Here is a 20,540-nt window from a genome sequence, read left to right as displayed (position 1 = left end):
TCTCTGTCTGGTTGGGGAAGATGCTCCTATCTTCCCGCCAGGCCACTATCAGCAGCTGAAGACACGCAGTGATATCCTAGGGCAGTAAAGTCTGAAGAATGAGTTGTTGAAGTCTTAGTGTGTAATAAACAGCTTCAGATGTTCTGAGGAAAGAACCAGACAGGAGCCAGAAGGATGGTACCAGGCCCCATGTTTGCCTTAAGGGGCCCAAATCCTCATTCTACGAATTCAGATGTTGCTTATCTTTCTGCAGGAGTAAATTTAGAATCATTTACAACTTCATTTGGGATGAGGATCCCAAATGGTAGGGTTATCTCTTTTAATTAAAAATTTAAATAATTATAAAATACCTATGAACCCACAAGAGCCAGAAGATAACCAATAACATGAACGCTTCCCTGCACCTCTTTGCCATCCTTCTACACACCCCTGATGACCACACGGTGGTCATCACCGTCCTGTTGTTCAGGTTATAAAACGGGTATTGTAAGGTATGTGGTCTTCTGACGCTCACCCCACATGGTTAAGAATGCTTACTCTGGAAACACGTCCACATTTACAATGGAAGTAGTGTTGAGTCCAACAAACTTATCACAGCTCTAGCTGCTCCTAATAAAAATGCATCAAGGGACATCTGGGTAGCTCAGCAGTTGAGCATCTGCCTTCAGCTCAGGGCGTGATGCAGGGTCTGGGATGGAGTCCTGCATCAGGCTTCCTGCAGGGAGCCTCCTTCTCCCTCTGCCTAGGTCTGCCTCTCTCTCTCTCTCAGGAATAAATAAAGTATTTTTTAAAAAATGCATCAAGATGCTGCTTCTAGAGCACTGGGTCTCCTGGGGATACAGCAGGCCCCTGGTGAGCCCCTCCAAGATAGCCTGGAGACAGCCCCAAACTGGCAGCAAAGGCTGGGAGGCCATGCCACGCCACGGGACACATGTTCTTGGACACCTCCAAGATGTCCTCTTTGTGGGCTCCTATTCCTCCCCCCTGCCCCAGTGGACTGGAATAAGAGTTTTGAATGGGATTCTACAGCCAACTTTCCAGCTGCAGACCCTTACATCTCAAGTAGACACTTCCTGTTGAAAGCAGGTCAGTGGACTGGCACTTTGAGGCTTTCAGTCAATGCTCAGCCTTCTCATGCAGAAAAGCATAATAGATACTGAGGGGAAGGATAAGGTGTATGTGGTCAAATGTTCCATCTTAGTTTGAATCCTGGTTCTGCTGCTCCCTAGCTGTGTACCTTGAACAAGCCACTTACCTCCTCTGTACCTCCGTTTCTGTAACTGTAAAATAGTGCAATAGTACCCACTTTGTAGGCTTGTGAACATTCACAAACTACTGTGTGCCTTGGTCCACGTCTATATATTTCACATACATACACTATATCCTCATGGAAGCCCCTCTTTATAGGTCCTTCTTACATGATTTCACTTTACATAATGAATGGAAGAATGAATTAGGACATGATCTCACCAATTCATGATTTTCAGCCATGGAACCTCCATGGTCTGTATAGGACAAACTATAGACCATAAAATCTTGTCTTCTGAGGCCATGTCCAGAAGCAGGAAAGATCCAAATCCCTGGAACAAAGCTGTTCTCTCAGCCTAATCTTGCCTCCTCAGCACATGGTGACCCTTGTGTACCCAGGGGCTTAGCCTGGTGGTTCTGGGCTAGAAGCCAGTTCTGGACCTTCTGACCTACACCCAGCATTGCTGCAACATCCCACTGCCAGTTATAAAAAGGACTTGAGAGAGCTCTTTCCTACTGAAATTACAAGATTAACCAACACAGAGCTATAGGCTGTGGATGGCCAAACTGCTTTCTTAGCACCATTAGGAAGTGGTAGATTGTACTGCAAAGTAGTATTTTCATCCAGTTTGAAGTCTAATGTTGGCCAAACAGGATTCTGGACCCATAGGGGAAATCAAATCAACACCCTTAACTACCCCTCCAGTCCCAACCCCAACCTCTATGAACCCAATCCTACCAAGACCCAGAAAACAACAACAATGTAAACAACATCCACACTTACTTTATTTTCAAACAGAGGGTCATGTACCGGAAGGGAAGCAGGACTAAGCCATTGTGGGGGCTTGCTTGAAGTGATCTGCCTTTGCCTTCTAGCCCCAGAACACCCCATGACCCAATGGCTATGGGGATGCCCCTTGATGGTACACGTATTAGAAAGGTCAATTCCCCCACTCCCCAAAGAAGTGGAGAAAAGAAGGCAAAAAAGTCAATGAGTCCCTGGAATAGTGCCTCAGAATCACTGCAGGGACAAACTTCAGGTCCACATACGTGAGTGGGAGGGGATTTAGGAACAATGGACGGTGTTGGCAGGAAACTATCCTGGATGACGTGCACCTGACACCAGGATACACCTTTCATTAGAATGAAGGGAGCAACAGAGCCCTCAGAAAAGATACAGAGGCAGAGAGTACATTGATTAGAACATTATCTCATAACAGAGGTAAGGCCATTTCCCACCATTATTGTAAAATAACTGTAACTAATCAAAACACATACAGGCCTCTTTAATGGAGTTAATAAAACTACAGTGAATGGGAATTGGGATAGAGGGAGCCATGCTGACAGGGCCAGGTAGTTCCACTCTAGGTTCTTAGAAAGGAGCCCTGGTCCAGAGAACAGCACACATCCACGATCACTATGTGGGGCTGGACCAGAGGAAGCCAGGCTGAGCCACGGTGAAGGGTCCTGAATGGCTCTCCAGGGATTATCCATACTCTGTATCCCCTCCAGTAATGGGTAAAACCAAAAGTGTTGGAAACACTGAAGGTGGACATCTGGTTTGTAATTCTGGGCCATCTTGATCTCCTTACATCTGACCATCTGCATGGGGAGGGAAAGGACAGTACAGAGTGTGGACACCCTGTCTCCCACTGCAGGGGCAGAGAAAGTGGGAAGGACATCCAGCTGTGATAAGCAGGAAAAGGCAAGGCAACAAGACACCTTATGCCTGGGGTAGTATCATGGCCAACAGCCCTCTAGGCCTGAGTTCACCTCCTCAAGGAGAGGTCTCCATGGAATGAGCGTGATTACCAACATGACCAGAAAACCCATCGATCCCACTCATGGGGCAGATGATGAGAGGGGCTGCGCTCTTCCCTCCCGAGTAACTCAGGCTGAAGTAAGGCCGGACAGGCCCACAGAAGGTGGCATGAGAGAAAGTAAATGTGTGACACCTCTCTGTCACGTTGTAGAAGGAGACCTCGCCAGCATCATAGTCCAAGAAAACCCCCACCCGCTGGAGAGGGGTGCGCAGGGGTAGCGCAGTCATCGGGGAGGTAAGAGCCCAGTACTCCTTCCCATACCACAAGGACACAGCCCAGAATCCATTCTGGGGGGCCGAGGTTACTCCACCTTTTCTGCATACGGAGTCTTCACAGACACCTATGGTCCACTTGGCTTTATCTCCCACTTCTACCTCCCAGTAATGTCGCCCAGCGATGAAACATGGAGAGCCCAAGACACAGGGAAACAGATTGAACCGCTCAGGGTTGTCAGGCAGGTCTTGCTGGAGGTAACTGTACCGCACCTGCCGCAGGTTGTCAGAAAGGATCAAGCTAGGGTAGGCTGTGTCCGGGTCTAGAGTCACGTCCACTGTGGAGACACACAGGGGAAAGGGGAGGACAGTCAGCCAGGGGCCAGGAAAGCACACTAGAGGACACCCAGCTCTTCTCTGCCTCCTGTAAGAGGAGAACATGAATGCCCCACAATAGACCGCATTCATCTTGTGAAATTCACCCTGGAGCTGACATTCCAAAAAGTATTGTTTGGATTAGCGGACTACCTTTCTAAACCAGGACATATTGAAAGTACTGAGATTTTACCTCCATTCCCTTCCTTTTAACATCTTAAGTCACATTATCCATTATAAGCTGAATTCTCAACTTAAATTTTGGGCCTTTGGTATGTGAATAAGCGACTACAAACCTGTATCACTCTTTTAATGGTGCCTGGGGTGGGGGGGGGAGGGTTGCAGTTGGTGGAGTGTCCAACTCTAAGTTTTCGGGTCAGGTTGTGATCTTAGGGTCATGATATCAGCCTCATGTCAGGCTCTGGGCTCAGTTTGGAGTCTGCTTGGGTTTCTCTCTCCCTCTCCTTCTGCCCCTCCCCCCACATGCACACACCCTAAGATAAATAATCCTATAAAAAAGAAAAGCAGTCTTTTATATCCTCCATTCCATGAGATCTTTACTCAGCACATGCAAACCCCATTCATCTCTTTCTAATGTCCAATACAACACCCACATCTTTCTCAAAAAGCTGCTGTCAACCAGCCAAGTCATCACATGCTCCCTCCCTTAAACCTAAAACTCTATCATCTGAGTCATGTACTTGGGTGATCAGTATGACAGCATTTTGCAGTCATGTGGTACTTTCCTGCTTTAAAACATTCTCTCTCTAAACCACAGCTCAGACAGGCTAAATGGCCTCCATGAAAGGTTCATGAAAGCAACTGATAACCAGGAGCCCCAGATAGTAGATTTGTGGTTCAACAACCTGTGTACAGCAGCGCCCTGTGCCTTTGGGTGTGCCGCGTACTTCCCATCACACACTGTGTCTTATGCTTTGTTCCCCCCACAGAGCCCTGTATGATGCTAGACAGTATAGGTCATGTGCAAGGTATTCAGCTCATACTTACTAGAACAAAATATGGGTCACAGTGGTGGACACCATTGGAAGACCTGCTGTACGCCTCCCTTCATGGGGAGGATTCCATGGAACTGTGCTAAGTACATACCTAAGATGTGAAGACCTCTGGGACCACAGATCTACTCAGGCTCCTGACCCCTCAGTGACACTGATGGTCAAGGGGTAGGACAGCTCAGCTCCTGCCCCAGCTCAGGGAGGGGCTGCCCCGAGGCTCTGACCTACCCCTTCCCCCAAGCACAGGAAGGATGCCCTATAGCAGTGCTCCTCTTTTGGGGGCTGCAATTCCTACTCAAGCACCTCAGCTGGATTTTCTGTTTCAGAGGTCCCTGGCTTTGGCTTTGAGGCATTTTAGGAGGCAAAGATATTGCCAACACATGGAAACAATCAATAGTATTTTTGTGGTTGCTGTTTATCACTTTTACATACATAATCCAAAGAACCCCAATTTAGGCAATTTCCCAAATCATTCATAATGGTAGTTAGGTTTTCAGGACCTTTATTCCTGTTTCCATATGGTTTTATCTCCATCACCTACCTGAGTATAACTGAGCCTCTCTCAATTCTGAAAGAACAAGAGAGTAGTAGTTAACAGACGGCAAGTGAGTATTTCCGAGATACCTGAGCAGAGACTCTCATTAAGAGTCTCCACAAAGCTACAGTTTCATCAGCCCTGCATTCCTGTTGTCAGCTGTGTACTGATTTCTTGACATAACATCGTTCAACCGAGAGCTCTACAGGAAGAGGGACAGGGAATTTGGGTAGCAAATGGGATCAAACTGAACCAAGGTCAGGGAATCCATCCTCCAGTGAAATGCTGTTCCAAGCGACCTCATTTTGGGTTGCTGTTTTTCTCAGGCACAACTCTTGGCCTTCAGAAGCCACCTGTGTTCTAAGGGCTGGGTGGCTCCGTGGGCGATACCCACTACCACGCCAGGGCAAATGCCAGCACTGACACAAGAAGTACTGAGCAGTGGACAAAGCATGTTCACAAATAAGCCCTCATGAGGCTTTCAGGTGGGGGGAGAGTAGGAAAAATTAATGAGGCCAGATTCAAATTCAAGGGAATTCACACTTGAACTGACCACTTCCGGTATTACCCACTGTATTTAGGGCAGTTTCTCCCTATTTTGTTTGCCTGTGGAAGGCATTGGAGTGTCCCCTATATATGTTGCTAGAGGCCAAAAAAGTATGTATCTGGAAAGATAAAATGCAAAGAAGGTCTTAGTCTATACAACATACAGGAAACAGCAGAGATTATGGGGATTTGTCATTTGTAACAAAGAAGAAGGGGTTTACCTACATGTGAAGGTTTCAGATTCCACTGGGCTGTCTAGGAATTTTAGCACTTAGAGGATATAACCAACTCCTAACTGAATGAGGCTCATGAACAGAAAATTTAAATTTAGAAGGGGCTTCCCTTTACTACCCAAACCACTTTACTTAAATAAACCTTGTATTTATGTTTGTGTATGTCAGGCTCCATTCTCAAGGCTTTTGGAACTTAATCCAACAACCTCTCGAGGTAAGAACAATTCTTTTCCTCATTTTTGCAGATGAGGAAATCAGTGTGGAATCCTTCCTAAGAGCCAGCAGTGGCCCAGGGTGGCCTGATTCCTGAATTCCTGCTATTACTCCCCCGGGGGCTGTTTGACCCCCACCCTGGTCAGCACCAATGCCCATGAGCAGGAGGGACTCAGCAAGTTATAACCTTAAACACCGGCTCTGATGAAACACAACTAGGATAGTTTCTGTTCATTCTTTTCCCAATTAGAAAAGAATTAAGCAAATTCTGGATTAATTAATTTTTGGGTTGCTGTTTTTCACCCCCATCAATATAGACTGAGAACTGAGTACACTGACTTCAAATTAAAAAAAAAAAAAAAAAAAAAGACTATCAATTGAGATGACTAAAGCAAAAGGAAGAAGCAGATCAGAGAAGGCTAGCCAGTGGTGTCACTCCTTCTCATTTTCCCGCACCTTTAAAGTAGATGATCACTTGCCCAGGAAACTTCAACATCAAAAGCCCAGGAAATATAGAAATTTACCTTGGATTTTCTCCATATCTGACTGCATTTTTTCTAAGTGGAAAAGAGAAGACATTCAGTTTGCATCTCATATCCAGCTGGACAGGCAAGCAAGACAGATATTCAGAGCATGAATGCATTTCCCCTAAGGGATCCCTATCTTCTGTTACCTGTGAACTGCTTCAGACTTTCCGTCAAGAACAGACATTTTTGTGCAAAAATGTGGATTTTCTCCTGCAGATCTGGAGGTGTGATCCAGGGCTCAGGGATCCTGATTCTTTCAGCTCTTAAAAAAGGAGTAAATCCCTCCCTCCCCTAATCCTATGACTTCAGAAGCCCAGACAAAGCCTGGGTTAAAATGACCAACAGTGTTTAAAGCAGCCCCTACAGCCTTTTCCCTCTTCTCTGCCTAGACTGTGATCCTCTGGACAAAAGCAGGAGAAACAGCTTCCTCATCTCCATTCCCCCAACAGGACCTAGCTCATGGATTTTCAAATGGCTTGTCCTCAAAAAGGTTTACTGAATTAAACCGAATAGAAGGCTGACCGTGCCAGAAAGCGAAAGATTCCATGACAAAGTCCTTGAGTTTCATGGTGGGCAACAATCCAGAGGTAAGAACCCTTTTCAGGCAGATTGGCACCCACCCTGTTCAGGGGGTCCATGATCCATGACTGCCAGCTGCCTCCCCAATATCCCATCTCCCATCTCCCAAGTTACACCACGCTCACGGCTGCCCCGTTTAGATGCAACCCTGTGACTGAGCTCTGGCCAGTAAGAGGGAAGGAGTGTCTCGTGGGAATCTGCGAAGCCTACTTCAGGGGAGCGTGCTGTGATGTACTTATCACCCTCATGCTGGCTAGCATTCCAGCAACCATCCTGGACCGGGACTTCAAGGACAACTCGGGGCAGCAGGAGAGTGGAAAGAAGGAAACTCCCTGCTCCGCCCCTGGCTACCTACCTGCACCTTCCTCACAGGTGGCAACTTCTGAAATTATGTTTCAGCTTTAAGCCAACGACATTTTTGGTTTCCTATCTCATACAGCCAGACCCCAACATTAATGTCATAAAATGCTGGGCTCTGAAGGGTCTATCTCCCCATGTCAGGCCAGAACTGGACCGGCATCAGTGACTGTAAGGGCAGGGATCACTGGGGCCATCTGGCTGGGACTGGACACACTCCAATTCATCTCCCTCAGACCCTTGATTTTACCCCAGAATCTCTCCATGTGGCACTCCCAGCCAACCTACTCTATCTATGAGGCCCTGGCCCAGCTCATTCCTCTGGAGGGCTTGTACTGTGCAGTGTTTTAAGCAATCTGAAAGTTCAGCTCCTTCTAAGTCAGCCTCTGCCCCTGTAGATGCTGCTGCACCAAACCCCACAGCCCATGGGCCCCTGTCTGTCCTGCAAACACAGGTGAGCTTTGGCATCTGGCCCGCTCCTCCCCGTCCCCATCAGATCACACAGCCAAGAAGGAATGAGAACAGGAGCCTGTATCAGGTAAGTTAGCACTGATTCTGCAACTCTGAGCCACCCACACTCCTCTTAGGCCATATTTTCCCCATCATACAGTTGGGGAGAGGACTCTGAAACCCTTGCACTTTGGCCAGCTCTGTGTGAGCCTTCACTCTCCACAGATGTGTCCTCACAAATCACAGGTACTCATTCACCCACAGTTTGTCAGTAATTCCTAAGTTTACTGAGCAGAACTGTGGTCCATCCAGCTCTCTGCACACCAGTGACTTGGTCCAGAGACGAGCAGGCTGTGTTTCACTCTCGTCAAATGTCCTTCTCTGGCTCCTTTCAGGATTTATGAGTCTAAGGGAAAACATCCTCCTGCGTGACTGAGCACTGGAGACAGAGAACACCGTACCTGCTCAATGTGTCCCCGATGTCCTACAAGAGAAAGGAAAAGATAACCATGAGACCTCGAAGCTTCAGTTTTCCTTCAGATGTTGGCTGGAAACCCAGGAACCAGCTGGCCCTCCTACGAGAAGCCAGGAAGACAAGAACCACAACTCAGCCCAGGACCTAAAGTCAGGGTGAGCAAAGTGAGATGCACAGTTTGCACTCCCAGCATCTCCTCTGTCCTGCTTCTGTCCCACTGGCCCAGGATCTCAGGATTTCAAATTTCCAAACTCCAGTATCCCACCCTCAGACCACAACTGCCTACTTGTCCAGCTTGCTTTAACTTTTTATTGTGAAATAATTTCAAATACACAGAAAAGCTGCTAGTACAGAGCTCTTGGATACCCCTTCCCAGACTTTGCAGATTTTTTTTTAAAGATTTTATTCATTTATTCATGAGAGAGAGAGAGAGAGAGGCAGAGACACAGGCAGAGGGAGAAGCAGGCTCCACGCAAGGAGCTTGATGTGGGACCTGATCCTGGGACCCTAGGACCACACCCTGAGCTGAAGGCAGGCACCAAACCACCGAGCCACCCAGGGATCCCCAATTTTCCAGATTTTATAACCGCATTTATATGCAGAACCATTTGAGAGATCACTATTTACATTCTATGCTGTATCTTTGCCCCATTAATACTTCTGTGTGTTTTTCCTAAGGATAAGTACATTTTCTCATATAACCACAGTAGTTATCCAATCCAGAATAAGGAACATGGATCTAATGATCAATGATCTAAGAAAACCTTTATCTAACCCAGTCCATACTCTAGTTTAACCAATCACCTTATTTTTTTTTTAAGATTATATTTATTTATTCATGATAGACGTAGAGAGAGAGAGAGGCAGAGACACAGGCAGAGGGAGAAGCAGGCTCCATGCCAGAAGCCTGACGTGGGACTCAATCCCGGGACTCCAGGACTGCGCCCTGGGCCAAAGGCAGGCGCTAAACCGCTGAGCCACCCAGGGATCCCTTAACCAATCACCTTAATAAAGTTATCTTCAGCTACTCTCTTCCCTGCTTGGTAATCCATGACCATTCACCACAGTCAGCTATCACCATGTGTATCTGGAATGGCTCCTTAGGGCTGATTTGTCTTTTGTGGCACTGACACTGGTTTAATATAGGTTGTTTATTCTACAGGATATCATCCTTCCTTTGGAGTTTGTCAGATATTCCCCTCATGATTAAATCCAGGCTGTATCATCTTTAACTGGTGTATGGTATGTTCTTCTTTTTTTTTTTTTTTTAAGATTTCACTTATTTATTTGAGAGACAGAATGCACAAACAGGGGGGAGAGGCAGAGACAGAGGGAGAAGCAGATGCCCCAGTAAGCATGGAGCCTGATGCAAGGCTTAATCCCAGGACCCTGATATCAAGACTTGAGCTGAAACAAGAGTCCAATACTTAACCAACTGAGTCACCCAGGCGCCCAGTGGTATATCCTTCTAAAGGTACATGATACTCACTTGCCCCTTACTGGGGCAATTCTGATCATTGTATAGCCACTACCTCTCCTCTTATAACTAATAAGTAATCCAAAACTGATACTTTGAAACTATGTCAATGGGGCATTCTCTATAAACTTCCTCCCTTAGACTTAGCATCCACTGATTATTACTGTCTGAATTAAATTTTACTATGATGGTTACTAAAGGGTCATTGGTTAGCTTCAAAATTCCTTCTATATCACTTAAGTCGACATCCTACAGAAAGAGTAATTTTGGGACACCTGGGTGGCTCAGTGGTTGAGCAGCTGCCTTTGGCTCAGGGCGTGATCCAGTCTGGGGATCCAGTCCTGCATTGGGCTCCCTAAGGAGCCTGCCTCTCTCTGTCTCTCTCATGAAAAAAATAAATAGGGATCCCTGGGTGGCGCAGCGGTTTGGCGCCTGCCTTTGGCCCAGGGCGCGATCCTGGAGACCCGGGATCGAATCCCACATCGGGCTCCCGGTGCATGGAGCCTGCTTCTCCCTCTGCCTGTGTCTCTGCCTCTCTCTCTCTCTCTCTGTGACTATCATAAATAAATAAAAATTAAAAAAAAAAAAGAAAGAAAAAAATAAATAAAATCTTTTTTTTTTAAAGGTAATTTCTGCCTGTTTATTAGTAGTATTAACTCATATATTCTTACTTTATTTAACAGGTTATAATCTATCACTGTTCTTATTTACTTTGATGCACAAAAAGTCTGAAACTTGGCCACAGAGTATCTGTCACTTTTTATCCTATCCCTTCCCATCCCGTTTTCCCCATTCCCATCCGGTTTATTCTTCTACTGTTTCCTCTGCAAAAATAAGCAAATACAAGATGTTCCAATTATCTATTTTCCTACACAAAAAGTAGCACACTCTAGATCCTGCACTATGATTTTTCACTTAACAATCCACTCCTGGAAACCACTCTCTATTACTTCATGAGTGTCTTCCTTACTCTCTTGACAGCTGCACAGCATCCCACTGTATGTACACACAGTCGATTCCACCACTGATTCCACCACTATTCTCGGTTTGATAGGTGGGTTTTTCCAATATTTCGCAATTACAATGTTACACTGAGTAACTTTGTGCATATGTATTTTTGTACATATTTTCATGTGTCAATATATCTTCAAAGTAAATTCCTGAAAGGATTCTTGGTCAAATTCTAACTGCATGGGGGCACCGGGGTAGCTCAGTGGTTGAGTATCTGCCTTCTGCTCATGTCATGATCCCGGCATCCTGGGATAGAGTTGCATTGGGCTCCCCACAGGGAGCCTGCTTCTTCCTCTGCTTTTGTCTCTGCTTCTGAGTCTCTCATAAATAAATAGTCTTAAAAAAATTCTAACTGCATGTATGCTGCCAAAACAATTTGTCTTCCTACCAGCATATGAGATTCTCTCTCCCACATCCTTGCTAACAGTGTACTGAATTAAGAAAATTTTGCTTAAAAAAAAAAAAAATTATATTCTAATGGGGGAAAAAGGGTATTAGAGCCTGGTTTTTATTTGGATCTTATTAAAAGTACAGTAGAACACTTTTTCGCAAGTTCCTAGTCCAATTTTACAGTTCTTTTGCAAATTGCCTGTTCATATCTTGTGCTCATTTTTCTATAGAACTTGTCTTTTCCCTCCCTCTCGATTTTTTAAACGTTCTTTATATATTATTTCTATTATCTCCATTTGTGATATTTGCTACAATTTTCTTTCAATTTGGCACTGGTCTTTTGAAGATTTATTTATTATTTGAGAGAAAAAGAGCACACGGGAGCAGAAGGAGAGGGAGAATCTCAAGCAGAGTCTCCACTGAGCATGGAGGCTGTGAGATCATGACCTAAGCCGAAATCAAGAGTCAGATGCACAGCCACCCAGGTGCCCCTTCACACTGGTCTTTTGAATGGTAACAGTGTGTATGTGTGTTTTTCTGCTGAGCTGTTACCAGCTGGTTTAGTTACACAGGCACTGTGTATATTTTAATGTCTAATAGGGCCAGTTCCCACCCACAGCTCTTCTTTCTCAGTTTCCCAGCTATTATTTTTCTATCTGAACCTTACTATCAATCTGTTTAGCTCTAGAAAAAGTGTGTTCTGTTTTTGTTGGGATTGCACTAAGTTTATACATTAATTTATAAAGAACTGACAATGTGATGATATCAACATGTCTTGGCCAAGAACAAAAAATGTCTTATTACTTTACCTTTTTTCTTTTTGCAATTGGAAATGGAGTATCCTTTTCTAAACTGTCTTGGGATACCTGGGTGGCTTAGCAACTGAGCATCTGTCTTTGGCTCAGGGTGTGATCCTGGGGTCCTGGGATCAAGTCCTGCATCAGGCTCCCTGGGAGGAGCCTGCTTCTCCCTCTGCCTGTGTGTCTGCCCCACCCTCTGTCTCTCTCTCTCATGAATGAATGAATGAATGAATAAATAAATAAATAATCTTAAAAAAAAAAAGATTCTATTTTTAAGTAAACTCTACACCCAACATGGAGCTCAAACTAACCCCAAGATCAAGAGTCACATGCTCCACCAGCTAAGTCAGGAAGGTGCCCCGTCTTTTCCAATTCCTATGCTTGCAATTGCTTTGTCTAATTATATTAGTTAAAACCTCCAGTACAATGTTAAATAGAGGTAGACAATAGTGGGCATCTTGTCCTGTTCCCCACCTTAGCAGGAAAGCCTCCAATATTTCATTACGTAGGATTTAGCTTGCTTTTACAATGACATCCATCATAACCACTCTCTGAAAATGATCAAGACCCTCTCTCTCCCTCTCATTCCATGTCCATGACCCCTCTTTCTTTAACAGACCCCATCTGTTCAAAAATGTCCTCACAAATATCTTAAAAAAAAAAAAAATTTAAACCTCTAATGCTCACTTTGGCAGCACATAAACTCAAACTGGAACACATCCCCTGCACAGATGATGCAACAAATTGGTGAAGCCTATCATGGTGTTAATATTCACAGAACACTATTCACAATTGCCAAAAGGTTTGGAAACAAAGCAAATGTCCGTCAATTCATGAATGCAACACAAGTGAAACAACACGTGGTGTTTATCCATGTTATAGAATATTATCCAGCCATACAAAGAAATGAAGTACCAATCCATGCTAGAACACCGAGGAACCTTGAAAAAAGTATGGCAAGTGAAGGAAATCAGATACAAAAGGCCACATGCTGTAGGACTGTACTCGTAGGCAAACACGGGGAGACAACAGCAGAAAGGAAGAATGACTATGTATTTAATGGATACAAGGTTTCCTTTTGAGGTGATAACAGTATTCAAGACCTGTACAGTTGTGATGATCAAACGACACTATGAGTTTACTAAATGCTACTGAATCAAACACTTAGAAATGATGAACTTATGTGAATTTTATAATAACAAACCAAAACCCTCAGTGCTATCTCCTAAAGCCGTAATCCTGAATGCACCCACTACCTGCTTTCCCTATGACTTCAACAGAGCAGTGATGGTCTCAGAAGGCAGGATGGAAGACAACATCACAGCAAGGCTGACTGGGGCGACATTCACCGACCAAGTGTTCCTCCTGTAGCTCACAAATCACCTGGTCTTCCCATACTCTAAAAGAGTATTTTCAAAACTTCCCCTTATTCTTTAAAGTGAGTGACTTTCCTGATTCCTGCCCTGCTCTCCCACGTCAAGACAATAAAAGCTACCACGTTTTCGCTACCAAACCTCAACCTGCCTGCATCCCCGCCTCCCCCCCACCCTCCTCTCTTCCCAAAGATCTTCCAAAACTACATCCTATACATGTGCTTAGTCCCCTTTCCCTTCCGTCTTTTCTGACACAGACATTAGTGATAAGTTCATTAATTTTACAGCTTCAATGACTTTCCTCACCCAGATCCTTACAACAGACTCTCCTCCCACATGATCTTTGACAATATGTTTAGTTTGTTTCTTTAAGCATCCCTTCCCACAAAGTCCCACAATCCCCACCTCTCCTTATGGTCTTACCCCTTAACCCAGACACCCATTCCTACAGTGGTCACACACCCTGCCAGTCACCACTGTCCCTAGGATGGTTCCTTAGGGAAGTGTTAAGTGTTTACTGTGGCACTTCTCTCTGAGGGCATTAGCAATGCCCATGGCTTTAAACCAAATGCGTGTCAGCCCTTAACTGCATGAGACTCTGCTGTCCACTCCTCCTCCTTCCTGGTCACTTTCTGCTTCTCTGATCAAGTGTTCACTTTGCAAACTCCTCCTTTCCTTCCTGGCAATTAAATACTGGTGGTCATTAAGGCTCAAGGCTAGGCCTTCTTATTAGTCTAAAGCAGGACTCAATAAACTTTTTCTGAAAAGCCAAACAGTACATATTTTGGGTTTTTGAGCCATGCAGTGTCTTGCAGTTCCAACTCTGCTCTGCTGTGGCAGTGGGAAAGTAACAATGCACACAGTATGTACAGGAATGCAAGTGGCTAAGTGCCAATAAAATGCAGACAACAAAGTTTGAGTTTTATAGAATTTCACATACCATGAAATAAAATCTTCAGATTTTCTCCAAACGTTTAAAACTGTAAAAACCAGGGGGGCCTTGGGTGGCTAAGTTGGTGAAGTGTCTGACTCTTGATTTTGGCTCAGGTCATGATCTCAGGGTCATGAGACTAAGTCCCACAATGGTTTCTGCACTGAGTATAAAGCCTACTTAAGGTTCTCTCTTCCCAGGACACCTGGGTGGCTCAGCAGTTGAGCCTCAGCCTTCGGCTCAAGGTGTGATCCCAGTCTGGCAATCGCATCCCGCATCGGGCTCCCTGCGACGCACCTGCTTCTCCCTCTCTCTCTCACTCTCATGAGTGAATGAATGAATGAATGAATGAATAACATCTTTAAAAAAAATTCTCTCTTCCCCTCTTCCTCCACTCCTCCTATTAAAAAACAAACAAAAAAACCCCTCCCAAACTGTAAAAACCACTTAGCCTGAAGGACATACAAAAACAGGTTGTGGAGCGGTTTGCTGACCTGTGCTCTATGCCATCATCCCTTTTAATGGCATTTATGAACACCCATTATACCCACTGTTCTCTTTAGTACCTGACTCTGACATTAGAATATACATTTCAGGACAGCTTTTCACCACTTAATCCCAGTGCCCAGAATACTGCCAGACCCAGAACAGACAATTCATATGCACTCAATGAACAACAGCACATTTCCTGTGGCCTTGCCAGGTTAGGTCAATGCAGCTTTGTAACTACACCCAGCTTAAATCACAGGGACCGCTTGGGCCAACCACTCCTGTTCCAGTGCTCAGTTTTGTGGTTGTGCTAATGTACACATATATGTTAAAATTACAGGACACTTCACTGAGTATCTTTACTCAAATCTTTTTTTTTTTTTTTTTAATTTTTTATTTATTTATGATAGTCACAGAGAGAGAGAGAGGCATAGACACAGGCGGAGGGAGAAGCAGGCTCCATGCACCGGGAGCCTGATGTGGGATTCGATCCCGGGTCTCTAAGATCGCGCCCTGGGCCAAAGGCAGGCGCTAAACCGCTGCGCCACCCAGGGATCCCTCTTTACTCAAATCTTTAAATGGCATGTAGGCTGAACCTCCCATTACACCAGGAGTAGATCAGGTCACTGAGGCCCAGAGAGGTCAAGAGTGTGATCAGACCACTTGTGGGTGCAGGACAGGCCTAGGCATTAGGTCTTCCTCTTGTCCTTCCCATGAGACAATGCAACTGACCGATCCAGGTTGTGTCAACTGGAACTTGTTATGCATGTTTTCTCTCTGACAAGCCCAGAGAGCTGAGCTAGGGTTTGTTACTCCTAGAGTTGATGGGGGGGGGGGGGGGGGGTGTGCAGGGCCTCCATACTGCCTAGCAAAGAGGGAAGGGAGACTTTTTGGCAGGAGCCAGAGTCACGTTGGCGGGACACTCCACGCCTTACCTGCAGGAGCTCCCTGGTGGGCTGCTGCTGCTTCTCTTCTAGCTGGGCAATCAGGCTACTCAAGTGGGAGATGTTGCAGGAGAACTGGGTGATGGCACCGTTGATGCTGTTGTAGATGGCCAAGTCTAGCTCCTCAAGGCGGGCCAGGAGGCGATACTCATGTTCCTTCAAGGAGTGATAGAGCTGCTCAAACTCCCAGACAATCTTCTCCCTCTCCATCTGGGTCAGGCTCTGCGTAGATGACAGGGGAGGGTACTGAAGGACGGAAGGCTCCCTTCTAGAGCCCTTCATGTCTGTCCCTGACTACCTACCCTGAGACCTCATCATCTTGTCCCGGCATGCTAAAACAAGCATCCTGTTCATTCACTCCTGGTCTCAGGCTTTACCGACTAGACACAATGGCTGAGAAGTGAGTTACCCCAGAAATAAGGAATATAGTCACATGAGAGCCCGGTTCACATGACACATGCAACCATAGGTAGTGAGGACAGGATGGCCTGCAGTGGGAGAAGCTGGCACAGCCTTCACAGAGGCAATGTAACACAGTGTGGTTGGAGAAACAGGGGTTCACCATGTGGTCAAAGGGTAGACACGCTTTCCTGGCAGAAGAAACGACAGGAGAGATGGTGAACGATGGTGTCTGGCAAAGCACCTAAGTTTTGAGAAGAGGTGCTCAAAGAGGTGAGCCTCTCTCAAAGAGGTGCTTTGGAGAAGCCAGAAGAGGTAAGAGAGAACACACCTTGCCTGGCAGGCCAGGGTGGGGCAAGACTTTCCTGCAACTGGGAGCCATGAAAGGGAAGTGACCGGGTCAGATACATGCCATGTGGGGTGGACTGGGACACTCAATCCTCGCATCATGACTGCAACCACGTCACCAAGGCCCTTCCTGTGCGGCCCTCACCCCCTTTCTGGCCATCAGGGCTGTTCATCACCTACCCCTCATTGGCTATCGGTGTGGTGCCCTTCTGGAACAGATGTTTGCCAAAACTAGTCTACCCTTCTTTCTCTATCTACCTCCCACTGCCAAAACTCTGAGGCTCTCTGCTAAACAAAGTGTCAGCAAGCTCCCTTTGTTTACTCCTGGGGAATTAAGTTTTCCCGGGGCCCAGCCACACCCATCATTCACATATTATATTATGCTGCCTTCAGCTGTCACGACAGAGTTGAGTAGTTGTGACACAGACTAATCTGTGTCCCACGGAGTCAAAAATCCTGACTATGTGGCCCTTTATAGATATTTGTTGACACCTGTCCTGAGCTCCACTCTTCCTGAGAACCTTTCCCATGACCCACTCTTCTCACCACCTTCCTAAGCACTCTCTGTGCAACACACTGAGGAGTGAACACAAACCTGTTTCGCATCCTTTTGGTAAGGTCTCACCTCTCCTTACCTAAACTCTTTCAAAAGCATAAATGACACAGTGCAACCTCAGAAACAGAAAAGTAAAGCTGAAAAAGACCCAGCACTCCTGGCACCCTGATGGGGGGACTCTGCCTGGCAGGGAACTATCCCTTGCATTGCAGGACATTTCAGCAGCTCTGCCCTCCCCTCCCCAGTCACTCAATTCCTCAAGTGACAACTAGAGAAACACCGCCACACCACGGAAGGGAAGGAGACAGCAGTACTAGCCTTGCTGAAAACCCATTTCACAGAAGAGACAGGCCCAGAGAAGGCGTATCACTCCATCTACCCAGCTGTCTCAGAGCCAAGAAGTATGTCCAAATGTCCGGATTCTCCTCTGACAATCTTCCCACAGAGGACGACACATTGGTTGTGTGCATGATAATCTGAGTCCACTCAGGCACACTGGGAGATTCTCCATCCATCTGCCCTCTTCTCAAGCTAGGGGAGGTGAGGTCTCAGCAGATTGTGTGGGCAGAACAGATGGTGGCATCTGAAGGCACCATGAGAATAAGTTCCCTGCCCCAAAGTTGTTTACTTCACCCTGGTCAGGACTGATAGAATTTCACAAGATGATGCTAGACACCACTAAGAGTTTGCTTTTCAGATGGAAGCACCTCTTGGGAATTTCTAATAATTTATTTACTGTTAAAAAAGTTGCTTAGGCACCTGTATGGTAGATATAAGGTTATATATATAAAAGTCTCTTTTTTTTTTTTTTTGGTCGTCAAAACAAAAATTTCAAACATTCCATTACAAATGAGCACGTCAATCACTAGCTAGAGCCACTGGATCAGCCACCATCACCATCTGTCTGCAGAATGGCACCAAGGAAAGCTAGCTGTGCCTAGGAATTTCACCCAGGATCAACTCTGATCTATACAAAGCAGGTTCAACTTTTGGTAGGTCAGATCCACAGGGGTGCCAACCTCAGCTCTTCCATCTCTCCTCCCAAAATGTGGGAATCCCTTGGCTCTCCAGGACAGTTTCCAAGTGCCACCCAGGGCTGTGTCACCCACACCTAGGTTCTGAGTGACCTGACTGGATACAGTCATGTTAAGTGACTTCAGACTTACACAGGACAGCATCACCAACAAACATGATAGTACCTGTGAATTCCCAGGACTCTTACCAGAAGTTCGGCTCGTGCCTGCTCCCCCTGTGCCCGCCGCCTCTTCTTTAAATCCTTGACTCTTTTCAGGTGGTCCAGCTGGTTCTGGATTTGCTCCTGAGAAAAGCAGAAACAGCTGCACAGTTCAGGATGAGGGACCTCGGCATCGGCATGGCCCACGTGCTTACCACGCACACAACCCACACTCCTGAGGCCAAGTCCCCGGTGAGCACCTGCCCCTGGACTACACTGCCATTCCCAGGGACAGGGTATTACAGTACCCCTGCTCAGCTGTGTTTATCTTAAACCACTGGGTCACCTGCCGGTCCCTGGAAAAGATACTGCATGGCTTGGTGGAAAGGTGAGTAGATGAGGAAGCTCAGAGTTAAGGTGTGGCTGGCTCTCCATGGAAGTATACCAAGAAAATGATTTAAGTTCTCTCATTTTCTTGATGTGTGACCTGCACAAATACCACCCTCCCAAGCTACTGGAGTGTGAGTGAACTCCAGCACACTGCCAGTATGAGTGAAATAATATATCTGAAAGTACCGTAAGTGCGAAGTGACTCATTATGCACAGATGTACTCACGGTCAAACAGACCTAACTCTGCACCTTCCCTTCTGCAGCCTGCAAGCCCGCAGAACCGCACTGCACACTAGCTCCTCCAATGTAGTTACAACTGTTGGCGTCAATACTTTGTTTCCATGTCGTTGTTTGTGCCAGGCTGTTGATTCTGTGTTCACAAAGGGCTACCCACTCCTTTCTTTTGTCTGAGCTTCCCGGTAGGTGTGCTATCTAGAGTCAGAGCGGCTGACCGGGGCAGAACGTGAGCACAGGGAAGCGCTAGGAAATGCCTGCAGGCTACGCGCTGGGCACCTGCCAGTGGTGCGCAGCCCTGGGTACCTGCTGCTGGTGCGCCCAGGCTGAGCTCATCCGAGATCCGACAGGAGCGTGAGCGTGTCCGTGTGCGCGCGCTTTGGGGCATATCCTTCTTCCAGTCGGGAGGGAGGGAGGGAGGGTGTCTCCGTGGGCCGTGGGCCCGGGGGCGGGTAAACACAGGGGCCCCCGGGAAGGGCGGGCGGGGGCGGGGAGGCTCGGGCTCCCTCAGCAGCTACAGGTTCTCCCATACCCGCGTGCCGAGGCTCCGCGTAGAGAAAGGAAATGACGGCTGCAAGCACACGTCCGGCTCAGCCATTTTCTAGGTGGAGGAGGCAGCCTCTCGGCCCTCGGCTCCTTTGTCCGCTCGGCCCCGCCCGCTCGCCCGGGCGCGGCCCTTACCTTGAAGCCCTCCACCGCCTCCTCGAGCGGCAGCACGCTGTGGCCGCGGTGCTCCCGGGAGCGGTCGCACACCACGCAGATGGGCATCTGGTCCTCCTCGCAGTACAGCTTCAGCGGCTCGCGGTGTTTCTCGCACACGCCCATCTCGCCCCCGGGCCCCGACGGCCGCTCGGTGCGCAGCTGCTTCACCAGCTGGGTCACGTTGGCCAGGTGCCGGTTGGGCCGCATGTGGCGCTGCGGGAAGGTCTCCCGGCACTGCGGGCACGACACGTTGGTCTCCGCCGCGCCCCAGCAGCGGGCGAGGCACGCGCAACAGATGTTGTGGCCGCAGTCGAGCATCATGGGCTCCGCGAAGTACTGCAGGCACACGGGGCAGGTGGTCTCCTGCTGCAGGCACTCGGCCACGCTCCCGGAGGCCATGACGCGGGCCCGCGGGGGCGCACGGGCATGGGCCCGGCGCCGGCTTTACGCGGACCCCGGCTCAACCGCGCGCCCTCCCGCTCGCGGCTTCCGGGCGGCGCGGGCAGGCGGCACCTCCCGCCCCGGGCCCCCACGCGCACGGCCCCCGCGCGGCCCTCCCTCCCCCTGCCTCCGTGCGCCGCGGCCCCGCCCCGCGGCCCTGGGGTCCTGCGGCCCCGCGGAGCCCCCGGATGCGCGAGTGGGCCGCCGAGGGCCGCCGCCGGCCAGACTCGCGCAGGACAACGTGGCGGCGTCCGAGCGGATCCCGGCGCGAGCGGAAGGGGCGGCCCGGGGGCG

General features: G+C 47.7%; 1 protein-coding gene across 1 annotated transcript; it reads right to left on the bottom strand.

The window, feature by feature from the left end:
• Window positions 1-2,012: 2,012 nt before the first annotated feature.
• TRIM27 (tripartite motif containing 27) lies at window positions 2,013-20,408 on the bottom strand. The gene is made up of 8 exons (XM_041771260.1): window positions 19,785-20,408; window positions 18,527-18,622; window positions 15,993-16,223; window positions 8,573-8,595; window positions 6,872-6,987; window positions 6,723-6,755; window positions 5,213-5,239; window positions 2,013-3,621 (listed from the first exon to the last, which is right to left on the bottom strand). Exons 1-8 carry the CDS (start codon window positions 20,202-20,204, stop codon window positions 3,026-3,028), a joined length of 1,542 nt encoding a protein of 513 aa, XP_041627194.1. The 5' UTR covers window positions 20,205-20,408; the 3' UTR covers window positions 2,013-3,025.
• Between the last annotated feature and the right edge of the window lie 132 nt (window positions 20,409-20,540).

The sequence above is a fragment of the Vulpes lagopus genome, chromosome 10 (genome assembly GCF_018345385.1).
Source record: "Vulpes lagopus strain Blue_001 chromosome 10, ASM1834538v1, whole genome shotgun sequence".
Lineage (NCBI taxonomy): Eukaryota > Metazoa > Chordata > Mammalia > Carnivora > Canidae > Vulpes > Vulpes lagopus.
The sequence above is the reverse complement of the archived record's forward strand: the minus strand, read 5'-3'. Positions and strand labels throughout refer to the sequence as shown.